At 30.9% G+C, this 17,249-nt stretch overlaps 3 protein-coding genes across 4 annotated transcripts; 1 reads left to right on the top strand and 2 right to left on the bottom strand.

Moving 5' to 3' along the window:
* The first annotated feature begins 5,407 nt into the window (after positions 1-5,407).
* Positions 5,408-7,044, top strand: LOC128388942 (low density lipoprotein receptor adapter protein 1-A-like). Its single transcript, XM_053348414.1, has 5 exons — positions 5,408-5,830; positions 5,930-6,075; positions 6,156-6,274; positions 6,354-6,478; positions 6,762-7,044. The coding sequence occupies exons 1-5, from the start codon at positions 5,782-5,784 to the stop codon at positions 6,959-6,961; spliced, it is 639 nt and encodes a 212-aa protein (XP_053204389.1). The 5' UTR covers positions 5,408-5,781; the 3' UTR covers positions 6,962-7,044.
* A 183-nt stretch (positions 7,045-7,227) lies between these two features.
* Positions 7,228-8,510, bottom strand: LOC128388943 (eukaryotic translation initiation factor 1A, Y-chromosomal-like). The gene is made up of 3 exons (XM_053348415.1): positions 8,352-8,510; positions 7,898-7,981; positions 7,228-7,781 (listed from the first exon to the last, which is right to left on the bottom strand). The coding sequence occupies exons 1-3, from the start codon at positions 8,365-8,367 to the stop codon at positions 7,423-7,425; spliced, it is 459 nt and encodes a 152-aa protein (XP_053204390.1). The 5' UTR covers positions 8,368-8,510; the 3' UTR covers positions 7,228-7,422.
* A 3,621-nt stretch (positions 8,511-12,131) lies between these two features.
* LOC128388955 (inositol-trisphosphate 3-kinase homolog) lies at positions 12,132-13,735 on the bottom strand. Of its 2 annotated transcripts, none has more exons than XM_053348429.1 (2): positions 12,873-13,735; positions 12,132-12,692 (listed from the first exon to the last, which is right to left on the bottom strand). In XM_053348429.1, the coding sequence occupies exons 1-2, from the start codon at positions 13,572-13,574 to the stop codon at positions 12,321-12,323; spliced, it is 1,074 nt and encodes a 357-aa protein (XP_053204404.1). In that variant the 5' UTR covers positions 13,575-13,735; the 3' UTR covers positions 12,132-12,320. The 2 variants fall into 2 exon arrangements, with proteins under 2 accessions (XP_053204404.1, XP_053204405.1); XM_053348430.1 differs by having other exon boundaries at positions 12,132-12,689; positions 12,873-13,729.
* Between the last annotated feature and the right edge of the window lie 3,514 nt (positions 13,736-17,249).

Below are 17,249 nucleotides of genomic sequence, written 5' to 3'. Positions count from 1 at the left end.
TGTCTCAAGAATCTTGGGTTGAACCAAGGCCAAGGTCATGAAAGAAAAGAGAGTGTATGAATTAACAAAGGGTAGACATGGAACAGGGAAGTTATTATAACATGACACGGAATGAGAGTCAAGCAAAAAAAGTAGATACAAGATCCAAAGGTTGGTGATGATGAGATGATTAGGAATTTATTTCTTCCTTTGACTCTCCCTTTTTTTGTGCGAGAGGATAAAAGGGAAGATGGATGACAATAGGAAGAGATGAAACCGAAAGAGGATAAAAATGGGTGAATAAAAGTGGTATCTGGGTGGATGAGGGGGTGAAAGGAGCTATTTAGTAGTTATTAAATAGGGTGAGAGAGAGATATGGATATTAAAAAGAAGACAGGGAAGGAGGGATGACCTCATCCTCTTTCCTCCTTTTCATCAGCAAGTGATTATCCAATTGGTATAAGTCAAATCATCATGATTAAAGTTACAGAGAGAGAGAGAGGGAGAAAGACTGCTGAATAAGCCTGTGAGTCGGAATGATGATTATGATGAAGATGAAAAAAGTTATATCCTAATAAAGCTGAAGATTTATCATTCTGATCACTGCCTCACATTCAATCACCCATATATTAGAAAGATATTGATATTAGAGAGAGAGAGAGAGAGAGAGAGAGAGAAGACAATTTTCTGACTCATATTAATCTTATAGAAACAGTATTCATATTATGAGATTTAGTCAACTACCTAAAACTGTCCACTTTTTGTAATAAGAAAAACTGATTATCCTCATCTCTTAATCAGAATGAGGGTAAAAGATGAAGATTGAAAACATGGATACATTTTAATCATGAATTAGGAATTAAACACTGAAACGGTTCAGGTATTCGTATTGACTATTGACTGAATAATAATACAAAGATTGATAGATGATCATAGTAATCACTGAATCAAAGTTCATTCCAAAAGGTGAATAGTCAATGTCTTTTCAGCTTTAATTCCAATCGCAATGAATGTATCATGAAAAAGATGATTCTGAATAACATGTTAACTTATTTTCCTTCTTATCAACTTGATTAACCTGATAGCGGAGGAGGGAAAAAGTTCCAACACGAGTAATCAGTGAGTTGTTACCATAATAGACACACCATAGGATAAGATTGATTGAAGATGAAATGTTCATTGAGAAGCCAATTGAATGGAATCAACCATTTTTGTATATTAATAAGAATCCAAGTAGATTCCCGATTAGAATCTTTTTATTTTCTTCCTCTCAACTTATGGATAATCTTCTGCCTCATCACCGATCTTCATACCTTTATCTTTCTCCTTTATCCTGGTATTCATCAAGAATCATGTTCATCTCTCTCTCTCTCTCTCTTTTTATCTGCTCTCTTTTCTTTCCAGATCTTTGATTTCTACTTACGCCAATTTCCTTTCTTTTTTCATCTTTATTTCTTTCTCTCTCTCTTGTCAATGATTATTACCATTCATTGGTTTCACAAGAGGGTTTATCATCATTATCTCCAGTTTGATGATGAAGATGAACCATGTATTCATGAAAATGAGGAACATGATTGGGGAAAAAGTCTATTGAGATGATGAATCAGCTCTCTCTCTCTCTCTCTCTCTCTCTCTTTCGCTCATTGGATTTTCCACTCCCAGTCCTTTCTCTTGCTGGATCAACATCATCAATGAATTGGAAACTATTAGCTTTTTGTCTTCTTCTTTTATCCTCATCTTCATATCATCCACAGCTAATCTGATGCTTCCGTTGAATCTTTTGCTTTCATATTATAAAATTATCATTTAGCCTATGAATAGGATATAGAGAGAGGAAAGAAATTTTCGAATTTTCAACTTGATTATTTTTCACTTTCTCCTTACATCTCATGATGATGATGATGATCCTGTAATTGGTGACAAGGGAACTGATCTTACTCTTCTCTCACTTATTCCCATTCATTGCTCTCCCTTCATCATTTTAAACTTTATTTCTATTTTGCATATTAATGAATTACATGAATTAATCACAATCACCCTGTCCATTTCTGTAATCGCAAAGTAATGAGGGGTCACATGGTAATCACCATCAATCAAATAATCCACTTGAGCAATTACCATTAATAGTAAACATGATGGAAATTAAACTTTTAATCTCAATCAGATAAAATTATCACATTTTCATTGGCATTTATTTACTAATCGAGAAAAACTTATCGATAACTTATCAAATTTTTATCGACTTTCACTCTCGATTGACAAAGGAATCATCTTAATGTAACTACTAATTCCAATCTAAATTTTACACAATCAACTGATTTCTCGACTAAATATCCTAACAATTGATAATAATTAATTAGATTCAAAAGTGATATCAAACCTTTTTTATCTTTGGACAATTATCATTATCACAATCAAATTGAAATTCAAATCATTTTCTCAGTTAATCATCATTATTAAAGATGATGATACAATCAGATGAGATTCAATTTAGTTAATTATTCTAGTTGATATTTGCTGTGGTTCTATGAATGTAAAAAAATCTACATTAATTTGAATTACATTATGTGTTTAATTCATAATGATTTAGGTTTTTCCAATTAGATTAATGATTTAATTACAACATCTAATAAATCAAAATAATCTGATATGAATACTAAATGTAAGCTTTTATATTGATGCTTGAGGCAAATTCAATGTTAAGAATTAGTTGCAACATTAATTAGTATTAATTTTGTTGTTATTGAATCAATGAGTTTACTATTAATACAAATCAAGATTAAACAAGAGTAAATGAAAAAGACTAAATTGTGAATATAAACTAATTGTTTATCACTTTCAATTAGTTGTGAAGGTTAAATCAATGTAAATATTGTAAGTATTATTAATAGAAAGGGAGAAAAGTTCATCCTCATCAATTTCATCTTCATCATGATGCCTTTTATTTTCATCTCTAATATCATGATACTCTTACAATCTAATGTTATATCATTTGAATGCTTCATGAATTAATAGTTTACGATTATTTGTTTCTCTCTCACTCTCTCCATTCATTAAGAGATTTTCAAGGAAAATCAAATTAACAGTTAATTTGATGAAACTTTTATTCCTTTTTAGTTTTTATGCTTAGTTATCATCTCATTCATTTTCATCATCATCATTTATCTTCATGTCTTTCAATCAGTACCATGAAAATTTGAGGCTTTAATGAACTTTTTTTCCTTCTTTTTTTTCTTGTGCTTCTATTCAATTCATTAGAATTAGGTAATCAAGTTGAACACAATCAAATTCTGATGATACTAATAATATTATATCCTATTGTTTTGCTGTTTCTGGTCGTTGTTATTATGATTATTATTACAATTAATTTCGTTCCAATGTTGATTAAATACTGAATACATTTATATCTATTGATTAAAGATACTTGCTAATTGATAAAATTGTAATAAAACTTTTTTGATATTCGATGTGATGATTAAGATTAAACTATCAAGAATCACCAAAAGTGGAAATGGTTTTTTCTTTGAATACTTAGACTATGATGACTTTGAAATGAAATTCATGGTGATATTTATGATGAACATTATCTATTCAAAGTGTATACAAATGTATGCTGATGGTGATGATGAGAAAAGGGAAAAGTTTCTGTTAACAGGAAAAGCTAATTTCCAAAGGAAGTTGCTTGTTATTCAATTCTGGTTCTGATTTTCGGTGAATTGACAATAGACAATGAATTATAACCATAATACTGAATAAAAAGATGAGGGAAATTAGGAATGAATACACTTTGAATGGTTATGGAAGATAAAAGATCAAGAGAATTAGCTGTTGAAAATGTAGACCAGTTTTCTCACTCCCAATTCCCGATTCTAAAGATCATTTTACCCTCTCTTCCATGAGAAATTATGACTCTCTCTCTCTCTCTCTCTCTCTCTCTCTCTCTCTCTACCTCTCACAAGCTACTGAATTATCATCCACTCTTCTACTTTTTAACCTCTTTCAACCATTTTTATCATTATGATGATGATACAGATAAAAATAATATAACAAAACTCCCAGACAACAATAATTTTTCATCTTCCATCTACAGTTATCTTTTCATCATCCGCATCCTTTTATAATCTTTATCATGTAACATTATCATAATTTTAGTTTTTTTCTGTTAACTTTCTTATTATTATATAAGATATTATATTGATAAAGAGTTACAAAACATGATCAAATGATTGTATTACCTTGGATACAGGAACAGTTATTTTCATACTGATTATCATGATGATGATGGAGATAAGAGATGAGAGATAATATCACAAGTTAAGTATCAGTAAAGTTGCAGATGAGAGAGCAAAGAAATATTCTCATCTCCTGATGAAAATCTTTTCATTTCCGATTTTTTCTTTTCATCTTATTATTTTTTCTTCTTCTTATTCCTTAGCATCCTCATCATCTTATCTGAATCATCCTGATTCAGAATCTTTCGGAATCATCATTTTCACTGAGAATCTTGAGCTTTCCAGTCAACAGAACCATAAATCAAACAAAGAAAAGTAAAAGTAAGAGAAAATTCTGATTCTTATCTATCATCATAATCATATTCTCCTTTATTATTATTATCATCATGATGATAAACTTTATCCACTTCGTCAGAATCATTTAATAACAAACATCAATTCCTAATTTGTTAATCATTAATATCGTCATGATAAATAACAGAATCACAATTAGATGAAGAGAAGCAAAAAATCAATAAGAATTGATGATCAAGGATTAAATTGTTATTAGATTGAGTTGATTTTAGCCAAATCTAAGATTGCTCAATGAATTTTAACCAATTAACTGTTTGTTTATTGATTTTATTATAAACAAAATGATTAAATTAGATTGTTATCATTAAATTGATTACTTTATACACTCAACTAATTGCGATCTCATTGTCTTCTGGTTTGGATCAATTTTTTTTCCTCTTCCTCATTTTCCAAACCAATCAGTTAATCAGTTGTTAAATTGTTAAAAAATTTACTTCTCTTTTCTTATGTTTATCCTAAATAATAAAAAAAATCAATTAACAATTAACAATTAATTTCACATTAAATTAATTCTTTAATCATCAATTTGTATTAACAATTAGTTGGTAAAAAAAAGCTCTTTTGGTCATTTATAGCTAATCAATTGACTCTCTCGGAAAGATGAACAATTTAACAATAATTAATGAACATTTAAAGTTCATTTAGCTGACTGATTAATGATCAATTGGAAATCAATTAAATTAATCTTCGTGTTGATCAAATTTAATTGAGAAAAAAAATCGACTCTTATTATGGAAAAGGTGTCGCCATCTAGAAGACAAACTGAGAGAAAATGAATTTTTTTTTCTTCGTTTGTTTTGGTTTGACAGTTGAAGCCATCAACTTGATGGTGATCATGATGGTGTTGATGGTCAATCGTTAGATTTGATTGATACAAATCATCAAGTAAATCACAATCTAATTGGTCACAATTTGATGATCAAATTAATTTAAGGAAACAAGTACAAGGAAAAGACAAAAGCAAAGTAACCAAGAAAGTAACGTGTTTTTTGGGTGGATACCGGTTCTCACATCATTATCTTCATCTCTCTCATTCTCTCTCTCTCCCTCTTTCTCACTAATAATGTTGGTCAATTTTTTTTAGAAAAGAACAAATTTTTCTTCTTCTCTTTCTCCCTCATCATCATCTTAATCACATCATCTTTACATTTTATATGATCAACTGTAAACCAGAAAACGAGTAACTATAATCTGAAAACCACTTATCTCCATCATTATGTCCTCCTTGTTGAAGGCCTTAACTTTTGGTAAAACAAAACATGAAAGTAAGTTGTCCCTTTCTTAATTTCTCTTAATTGTTTACCAATTGTGATTTTATGCTCTTCTCCAATTAAAACAACCTTTTCTCTCTTTACCTTGGCCAGAACTACCTGAGGAATGGGGTGAAGATATTAAAGAACCAGTCAGTGAGGGTTTACCTTTCCATTGTAAATACATTGGGTCCACTTTGGTTGAAAAAGCTTCGGACGATTCAACAACTGCAGATGCAATTAAAACCATCATTCAAATGGTCAGTTTGAGGTGAAGGTTCAAAGAAAATGTTCCCTTTTTCTCATTTGGAATATTTTTCGTACTTTTCTTTATTCTCAGGCTAAAATGAGTGGCAAAGCTAAAAGCTTGCGAAAGGTTGTGCTTACCATTAAACCCACTGGAATAAGTTGCAAAGACGCTCTCAATGATGATGAAATTTTCGATATTTCAATCTACAGGTAACCCTTTTGACCCATTCAACATGTGTCAACTTTCATCTCATGCTTCATATCTCTTACTTTCCGTGTTCTCGTTTAGGATTTCTTATTGTTCAGCTGATGCCAATTACGATCGAGTTGTCGCTTTCATCGCCACCAATGTAAATGAGACCCATGAATGTCACGCTTTCCTTACCCGAAAAGATGAAGTCGCTCGAGCCTGTGGTAATTTAATTGTCAACTTTTCTCTTCTTCTCCCTCCCTCCCTCCCCCTCTCTCTCTCTCTTGTCTGATCATCTTTCTAATTTCTTTAGAATTACTTCCTAGTTATCAATTAATCATTTTTTAATATCTCATTTCATTAGAAAAACAGTGAGTTTAAATTGTTTCCTGTTTTCTAATGAAGATGATCAACTACCAATCATTACCAAAGATCAATCAACTAATTGCTCATTTCCTTCTTAATTCTTCCTTATTTCCCTCCACCTCTCTCTCTTTCTCTTTTTAGCCCTTACAATATCTCAGGCTTTTTCCATTGCATTTGAAAAATACAAGGAAACTTTAGAAGAAAAGAATCAAGGCAAACAATCAGCTGAACCAAGTAAATCTCCAGCACCTACAACAATCACGAACAATCAACGGCAGCCTAATGAAAATGTTCAGAAAAATCGTGCACCCATGATTGATTTTCTAACAGATTCTGATTGAAAAACATGAAACATGTGGTTTTTTTGTTCTTGCTTCATGGATTGTACATGTTAAATTAAACATTAGAAATTTACAAAAAAAAAGAAAGAAAATAAGATAAATTAATTAACTAAATTGAATCACAGAGCAAAAGGAAGACGAGAAATTGAACTTGAACGGAGATACTAAAGTGATTAGTAAATTGGTTTGATTATCAGGTGATTAGGGAACGTGGTGGAAGAAGGATAAAGGGTTAAATGGAGTTGAAGGGAAGAAAATTGCATTGGTAGAAGTGGGAAACTTGTTTTTTTTTCTCTTTACCAGAAAAAGGAACCAGGAAGAGTATAAACTTTTTTTTTCTTTTCTCAAATACTTGAATGGTGTGTGTGTATTAGTGATCGTTTTGTTTTTGTATAAAAAAGAGAAATATTAAAATTTCTTTTTCTTTATTATAATTGATGAAACTAGCGCAGAACCTTAAATCATATAGCTTCTATTGCTGCTTCTTCAGCGTCACTTGCACTGCTACCATCATCTGTGACATCACCGAATTCAATATTATCATCTTCCTCCTCTTCACCATATACATTTTCATTGATTTTAGCATTTTCAGGAAGTTCACCGTATGCTTTAAGATTACGAGCCTCGTCGTGATTATATTTCAATATAACATCTGCTTTAGAATCTTGATAATCTCGTAATCCAACTAAAATGATATCTCCCTGGTTGATCCAAACTTTTTTCCTCAGTTTACCGCGAATGTGACAAAGTCGTTTAACACCATCGAAACAAAATGCCTCCAGTCTACCATTACCAAGCATTTTAACTACTTGAGCATATTCTATAAGATATATGAGAATAGAAAACAAAAACAAGACATTAGACTAGATGAAATTGAAGAAAATGAAAAGGGTAAAGGGATGAGAATCGAGAATAATATTGGAAACATGTGATTACCTTGTCCATCTTCTTTAAATACTAGTTCACGTTTTTCGGTCTCATTTTCGTTCTTTCCACGACGACGATTTTTACCTCCCTTTCCTGTATAGAAAAAGAAGAAAAAACAAAACAATTCATCAGTAAAGAGCTAAACCCAAACCATGAGGTTTAAAATGAAGTTGTGGTTATAAGTGAGGGTCGAAAAAAAAGTAGAAAACATAAACACAGAGGAAAAGTAGATAATAAAGGATAAGGTATGGATATTGCATCGTCATGAGTACCCATTTCTCTCATGTGACAACAAACAAGAGAAAGAGAGAAAGAAAGAGAGAAAGACACAAGTAAAAGAAAGGAAAGAAAGAGGAAACCAAAAGGAAAGGGAAAAAACATAGACCATGGAAAAGAAAGAGACACAGAGTAACAATTGGAGATGGAAAAACAAAAGATTAACATTTTATGGTCAACTTCTTACCCTTATTTTTCGGCATATTGGTTAGATTAACAAATCGACAGGTAGGTAAAAAATAAACAACAATTTAAGAACCGAATTTAAATAAATAGTAAATCTTTTTAAAGATTTGCAGCCAACGCCCGAGAAAATTTAAAAAGGAAAAGAAAAACATTCTTCTTGGAAGTGACTCCATCTATCGGAATATTTGTGACTCGAGAAAATTCGCTCTCAATGGAAATTGAATTTTTCTCAAATTGTTGAAGAAAAACGAATCTCAATTAGATTTTTCCATTTAATTAACTGGAGAAATTCGATTGATAAAATCGCCTTGATTAATGACTTAATTATACTGTTGATTGTTGGAAATGATTGAAAGTAATTACCATTCATTCATTCAGGGTCACTTGAGGTAAAAAGGTTAAGGAAATGAATTAATTTAAATTGGTAAAGTTTTTTTTCCCAACAATTAAAATAATGAAAGAATTAAAACTTTTTATTTCTCATTTGATTGATCAATTTGAGTTAATTGTGTCATTTAATTAGTGTTTTGATTGTTTTGAAAGTGAACTGTTTTTTTTATATTGGAAATGATTGATTGATAATTACAATTGATTTTCCATCTAATCAAAATGAGCTTCTAGTGTTTTAAATTGTAATTGTAGAAATAAATTATCATTTATTAGTAATTAAAAGTGTAAATTGTTGACAATTAAAAGGAAAATTTGATTTCACAATTAACTGGTTGATACAATTGTAACTTTGAATGATGAAAGATGTCGCTATATGTTGAAGTGTTTCCTTAATAAAGTTAATTGTGCTGATTGGAAAATGAATTTGCAATTTAATTCAATTGTCCAAAAGTTAAATAAACAGTTAACAAGTTATCATGATTATCTGAAATACCAATTCAACTGAATTAGGATGTTAATTGCCAGCAATTGGTACAATAAGATTTGGGTAAACAGTTTTTACCGGAAAAAAAAGTTTGATTCTTGATTCCAATCAGATTTAATAACAAATATCCAGGTAACGGTAAATATTTGATCATCAATCTAAATCATATTGAATTGAAACTTGAAATCTGAATAAAAAAAACAAGATGATTAGTCCAATTGCTTGACCACTTTAAATGCAATTACCTTATTATCAACTTATTTGTATTTGTATTGGTCAACCAAATTAAAACCAACAATTTAATCAGTGGTAAGTTTTTTTCATCCAAAAAAAAGTATAACAATTTAAAATGTTTTAATTGTCAAAATTGAAACCGCAACAAGTTATCATTGAAAATACACATAAATATGTTCAGCTGTTTGTCGGAAATTATAATTAATTACCCAACTAGATTAACTGATTGTTTTCCGTAAAACTCAATCAACCAGGTATAGAATTGCACTAGAACAATCAATAAATTGTGATTCATCATAAAAAAGACAATCAATCATCCAGGTTACGTAAAGTTATACCTTGGCCCATATAAATGTAGTGTGTGTGTGTGTGTAGATAAATTTTAAGAATGAAAACAAAATTTGTTCTTTCAAAAAAAAAAGAGAATCGAATGAAGAAAAAGAGAAAATTATTTCCACATCAAGGCATTCACACTTATCATCATCAACTTCATCTTCATTGTCGTCATCAAAGTCGTCATCATCACTGAATAGCCCAATAAGAGGACCTAAGTACAACCCAATTCAAGCTCACAGACTTACTCCCGGTGGACCAGTCCGATCATTCAAGTTTACTCACTCATCTCCATCATCATCATCATCATCATCAACTCACTGTATCATTATTATGCTAGTACCAATAAATATAATAGATATTGATCAGGATGATGATGATGATAGCAGTATCATTGATGACGATAACGATGAAATTATCATAATTATCATCACATTTTTTTGTATTTATTTATACATGAAATGTACCTGAAAACTGGAAATGGTAAATTAAGAAACGGTAGTTAATAGCAACATAACCGGACATAAACTTCATTATCAGAATCTATTGTTTTGTAAAAAGTTAATCAATTTTTTCTAATTGCTCAACAAATTATCTTTATCGCGATTGTGTTTAATGACGCTGATGATTTTGCGATTTCTAAATAAAAACGATGATATTATAAAAAAGAGAATAGATAATCAAATCCAATTGGATTTTATCCTCAATCGATTGTTTAAACAATCAATCAATTAGTATCATCTCATTTTGCTTCTTCTTCTTCATCATCATCTTCATTAAACTGTTTCACTCAACCTCTATTTCCCAATCATCAACATCATTCTCTGAGAATAATCGTTGGAACTTTTTTCTTTTCTCCATGATGTTTCTGTGCGTCATTCAGAGCTCTAAATAGATGAGAATATGTTTTTTTTTTCTATGTTAACAGATGAAAGAGTAAGATGATAAATGATGATGAAGAGAGGGAGTAAGTGTGTGTGAGAGAGAGAGACATGAATGAAATAGAATTGAATTGAAAGATAAATAAAGTCATTTTCGCACTTTGGTAAAATCATTTCACACTCATCACGTTGATTCTCATGATAATTAACTTCAATTCCTGATTCAATTCAATTACCATTGATTATTTGGTGTAGTAAATAAAAAAAAACATCACCACCCTAATTAGTATGCGACTTAATTACATTTACATAACATACTTACAATCAGTTAAATCAAGTAATTAGTTATGAAGAAAACAAATGAATACAACTTAATTAGGTAATCAGAATTGATGGTAAATAAGTACAACAAACAACAACAGTTAACATTGAAGTCGAAATGAGCTGATTAAAATCCAACAATCAACAATGATTGAATAGTTTTTCGATAATTAGTGAAAAATAAATTAGATTATGACATAGATTATATCAATTATCAAATTAACATTGTTTACCATGTTAATCATAGTCATAAATATAATTAATCACCCAGCAATTAGAGAGAGAGAGAGAGAGAGAGACAATATCAATGACATGATAATCCTTAATCATCAACTAACTGATTTAATTATCTACTTTAATTGTTATATTATGTTTTCTTTTTACTTTTTGTTTGTTTGATTGATTAACTAATCCCTAATTAATAACATACAGGAAAAGCCCCAATATCCGTTTACGATTAGCTAATAAAGATTAACAAGAAGACAATCAATCTAATTGATTAATTAATTACGAGGTGATGATCACCCGGATAAAGATGCCAATACAATTAAGATTACAAAATGTTATTGTAATTAAAGTAACCAAATGAAATAGTTAACTAATAAAAATTATGATTAAATGTTTTGTTTTGTTTTTGACGTTCAAACAAATGATAATGATTAACAATTAAATTTAATCATTATCAATGTTATAATAATAACTATCCCTCCAAATAATAACCGCCTACAATTTAGCTTATGATTTAAAAATATCAGAGACAATTAAAAATAACAATCATCATAATAATAATAATCATCTGATTGTTAATTTTGATCAACAAACAAAAGCAATTTAAAGTTAGTTGTTTAATTGTTTGAAATTTAATTCACTATTAATATCATAATGTATTGTTATTCAATTTATGATTCGGCCTTTTAATCAACATGATCCCATTGAGATTTTATATTATATTATATTGTATTTTTTTTTTGCTTCCTTTGGACTTTTTGATTGTTGTCATATCACAATTTAATTATTGGCAGTTTTTCTCAATGAAAATCACAACAATCAACTTAATCTGGTTACTTTCTTTCTCTCTCTCTGGTAAAATTTAATATCTTTCACAACACGTAAAGAAAGATTGAAAAAAACGACAATATAACTTTAAATTTGCTTCAATTAAATGAAATATAATATAACAATAATAACAATACAATACAATATAATAATACATTAAAAATTAAGTAGCAAAGTCGGTGGGTTGGGTTATCATCATCATCAGCTTGAAAATCATCATGAACATCATCATGATGCACTCTCAACTCAATCAACTTATCTATCGCTTCTTTTAAAATTCTTTCACAATGCTTATCAAATTCTGTAATCCATATAGATAACCATCTTCATGATTTCCCAATTTCCAAGGTGAAACATGGTCAATAGTAACATCTCTCGGCAGTGGAACTGTTTTAGCGAAATCAATCATCCAAACATCAACTTTAGATTTATCATAGACCATAAGTAAAGAGCTACCGATCACCTCATGGGTTGAGAAAAAGGCTGATTTTTGAAATGAACTTTGTATTGATTGAAGTCGATCAACAAGTGCATTTAACTGGTCCCGCCGAGTAGGAAGAAATTTTTGTAAGCAGATTTTCACCTCATCACGAGTTTTCACAAAGGATAAATCTTTGGCTGCAGTTTGTTTTGATTCTGTCTGCTTAATTGAAGATAAGATAATTATATATAAATATATTATATTACACGACACAGAGAGAAAGAGAGAGAGAGAGAGAAGAGAGAAAATTATTATCTAAGAACATAAATTATACTGTATTATATCAACTTATTTTCTGCTCTTCTTTTAATTTTCTATTTCTTTTTTTTTCAAGTTGCTCACCTTGAATGCTTCAATACGGAATCCGAGATTTGATGATGAACTTAATTGCTCCCTTAATTGCATATATTTTAACTTGGTTATTGCCCTATTTGACTTCTCCTCTGATGATAACGAATTAGGGTCCAATTTAATCATCTTCTCGTACAGATCTTTTCTGGGTTCATCATTTGAAACCTCGTCTTCAAGGAAAGTCCTTGATCCCATTTTAATGTCCATGATAAATGGATTGTCAAATGGATACAATAGATTGTCAATGGCAATGAAACATGATTCATTAACGGTAACGGTTCCACGATACATTGGAATAAATGGTTTCATGGTTACTTCCTCCATAAGAGATTTGTAGGCGATAACTTCATGTCCATCAGGTTTACACTTTTTATACAAAATTTCTGGTCCACCAAAGGCAAAAGTATTCTCATGACCAGATAATTGAACCCAATTCACTTTACGAGATTTAACATAACTGTTATTATTATTATTGTTTATATTGTAACGACTAATTATGTTACCAGTATTATTGACAATCACTATGTTGTTGTTATTATTATTGTTGTTGTGGTTGTTGTTGTTGGTTGTGGTTGATGATGTGATCAGAGGACTGATTTGTTTTGTTGGCAAAGCTGCTGTTGGTGGTGAAGGTGGTAAAGGTGATGATAAATTAAGAGGTTCAGGATACATTTGGCAGGATACTGAAAGCATTATAGATGAATGAATATAAATATTAATGTTTGTTGTTTAAAAAAGAAAATCTAAACCAACACAATAGAATAGAAAATTAAAATCTTATTAAACATTAACAATTGTGAAGAATAGACACAAAACTCAAAGTGAAGTGAAAAGATAATAAATAAGCTAACAGTAAGAGAGAAGAAAAATTAGTTCGGATTCGAATACGCCAGGGGGCACTACTAGTCTTTCTTTTTCGTTACTTTTTTTGGTAAGATGAGCGTTAATGGTTGGAGGTGGAGCCAATGGTTATTCAACACACTTATCGTTGGTGTCCATCGGCTCAAAATGCAAAAATTAAGCTGAATTTTTGGTCAATTGTGCGTCCGTTTGATTGTCCCAGGCCCTCCGGACTGGATAAGGCGCCGCATAAGCCTAAGAGCTCCCCTTCTGGGATCCCCTGAACTAAGAAAATCTCTCTCTCTCTCTCTCTCTCTCTCTCAAGTGCAGATATTATATTTCAAAAGTACAATGCAAGTGATCACCGTGAAGATGATCAGAAAATCTTTACATAATTGATGATAAATGATTTCTGATCAGATCTCATTTTTTCTTTTCTTCTGATAGAAATTCAATTTAACCCAATTTATTGATTGATTGATTGATTGTTATGTTATGTTTTTTTGTTTTGGTTTTTTTTCTTCAAATTTTCATTAACAAATTCGGGACACATTTGTATTATTATATTTGTTAGATCCCAACGATCAATTTAAGAAAACTTTTATTGAAATTGAATGACGAGTTTTGGCCTGTTAATCTTAGACTATTAGGGCCAGTGCCATGAAAAATCGACAACTTGTAGTACTATTGATTGTTCATAAGAAATTGAGACTAAAATGATAGTTGTGCGTCTATTACTTTTCGTTTTATTCATTTGCAATTGCAAGTTCAATTAATATTTCATTTACAATGTAAATTCCCTATTATATGAACAATTTTTCGATGATTGTCTATTTTAGACCTGAAAGTAACAAAAATAGACGCACAACTATCATTTTAGTAGATACCGAAGCTAGTCTATGGAGTCAGTAAGTCAGTCGATCAACAACCAACTCAAGTCGAAGCCGAAAATCAAGCAACTCGGTCGACTAGAGTCAGTCGACTTAGAGTCGACTCAAATACAAAAAAGCTATCATTTCGGTTGTACTCTCCATTTTGAATTTGTTTGACCTAGTATTGACCACTTTATTTCTTATAATAATGGCTTCTGGTATTGACAGCAATGTTGATGAACCAAAAAACTGGGTAATAAAGGTAAATATCAATAAATTTATATGAAACTCAGTGAAACTAATTTGAACAATTTTTCTTTTTATTTAAGCAAAGTGTTTGACTATCAAGGTATTGATTTCCCTTGTCAAGTGTTGGGACAAGTTGAAACTGGTTGTAAAAAATATTGCCTTATTCAAAATAAACCTGATTATGAAAGGAGTGATTTTAACGTTACTGGTGGAGAGAAAATTCTAATCAAACAAAATTTGGACCCTCGTTACAAAAGAGTGGACCAATTGAAAGAAAATCGAGGAGACGCAAGAGCAATGTGAAATATGAATGTCCATATTGCCATTCCTTCGTAGGTAATCGAATAGACGTTACTATTCGACACATGAATTATCGACCGGACGCAGATTCAATATGTGCAGAAAGGTTGGCGGTTGAACCAGATAAAAACCTTGCAGCTACTAGACAGCACATACAAATTACATATGCAATAAATGCTGATTCTTAAGCCCATGAATAAAAATAAATTCAATAAATTTTTTGCATTTCCTTCATACGTTTTTTTGTGAATTTCTAATTTATTTTTAACTGTTCAAGATCCTATATACATATAGATAAAGTAGTTTTTAAACTCGTACCTTCTCCGCCTTTTTGTAATGTGTGGCGTGGGGTGATACGCCCATTCAGCTGATTTGTATAGTTCATCATTGTTGTATTATTTTTAAAGTAATTTCACCTGTTCTAGTTTATCAAGCTGTATAACTACCAAGATATATATCTTAATTATGGTTAACCTGGAAGTATGTAACATTATTTTTTTCACATCAACATATTACAAAAATTTTTCTTCATCATTATAGATTAATAGCTGAAAGCTCAAGTTACTGGGTAACAAAAAAAGCCCTGTGTGGCGATATTTTGGTATTCTTTGTGATAAATCTGGAAAGCAGTTGGATAATGACCATTTCTTCTGTTCAATATGTTTTTACAAAGCAGACGAGCTTCATCTATCGATCAAGAATGTGAAAAAATGACCACAGCAACAAATCTCTCTAACCGTCTATCCTCTCTTCATGGATCTCGAAATAGATTCGTATCTTTTGTCTTAAAATAAGCGTGATGATTTAGAGTTTTAATAGAAAGCAAATTATCCACGTCTAGCTAAATTGGCAAGAGCCATACTGTCCATTCCAGTAGCAAGCATCCCACATCAACATCAACATCAACACCATGTTCCTCCATATTCCTCTAGTCGAGCCTGGTTCCATGCTCGACTGGATGCATGAGGTCTGCAGCAGCAAGGAGCAAGCTGTGAGCTTTTGCAAGCAGCAAAGTCTCCTTAAGTCTGCTTTGGACTGCCAACATCACCGGTTCCCAATGAGATTTGGTCTCAATCGTGGGCCATTTGGGACATACCGGTGCCATCGCAATGAGCATCCATCAGAACTTAATGATAGCCTATTCATGTTCGGCAAAATAAGGAATTACTCCATAGAGCTCAATTCAAATTTCTATTTTTGAATCCCTGTAACTTCTATACTAGACATTTCCGCAAGTTCATACTACTCATGAATACATATTGGTATTAGCTATTCATACAAAAATTTCAGGACAACTAGAAGGGGGCTATAGTATAATCTTACAAAATAATATAAAGAATAATAATTGCAGTAATGAATGCAAGAAGGATCATTAGAATCTGAAAAACTCTTTGAGGAGGGATTAGAGTTCAAAACTGAATCTGAATTCAGCTACTAATAAAACTTAATTTTATTGGTTAATGTTTCTGTTTATATATATTTTACCTATGGAGCGAGGAGGTGAATCCCATCATCACCTCATCAATTAAGATGAGGTAAAATTTTGATGACATCGCTTTTATCAATTAAGATTATTTTTGTAAAAAATAATCAATTGATTAATTTCTACTTAATTTACACAATTATTGTTACAGTTGGGTTATGTTTTGTCTATTAAGGGTTACTATGGACAAAGGAAGGCCTGAATCAACCAAACTATCACACAATTAATGTAATGTTAGCTGTCGACAGCTAATTAGCCCCGTCTTTCACTAATTACTTTCATTTCATCGTGGACTAACATGTACCCGCTATATTCATAAGGCGTCAAATAACCTTAGTTTGCTGAATTAATTGTTTAATCATTTTCCTAAAAAACCGCGAGTCATAAGCTGAAAAAAAGTCAGCTGAAAGTAGAAAAGTTGAGCTTACGGACATATCTTGAGCCTTGCCCAATTTCCCTTAATTTCAATTTGATTATCTTAATATCTGGGTAAGTGTTTGATGATCTCATTCAAATTACGTTAATTCAGATTGGTGATTAGATTAACTTTTTCTAGTATTCTTATAGTTAATCTCTTATGGGTTGATTAATATACTTATCGGTCGGTTAGACTTTGAGAAGAGA

Source organism: Panonychus citri, unplaced genomic scaffold, assembly GCF_014898815.1.
Source record: "Panonychus citri isolate SS breed McGregor unplaced genomic scaffold, ASM1489881v1 Contig00104, whole genome shotgun sequence".
In the NCBI taxonomy this organism is placed as follows: Eukaryota; Metazoa; Arthropoda; class Arachnida; order Trombidiformes; family Tetranychidae; genus Panonychus; species Panonychus citri.
This window is presented reverse-complemented; position numbering and strand designations above follow the sequence as displayed.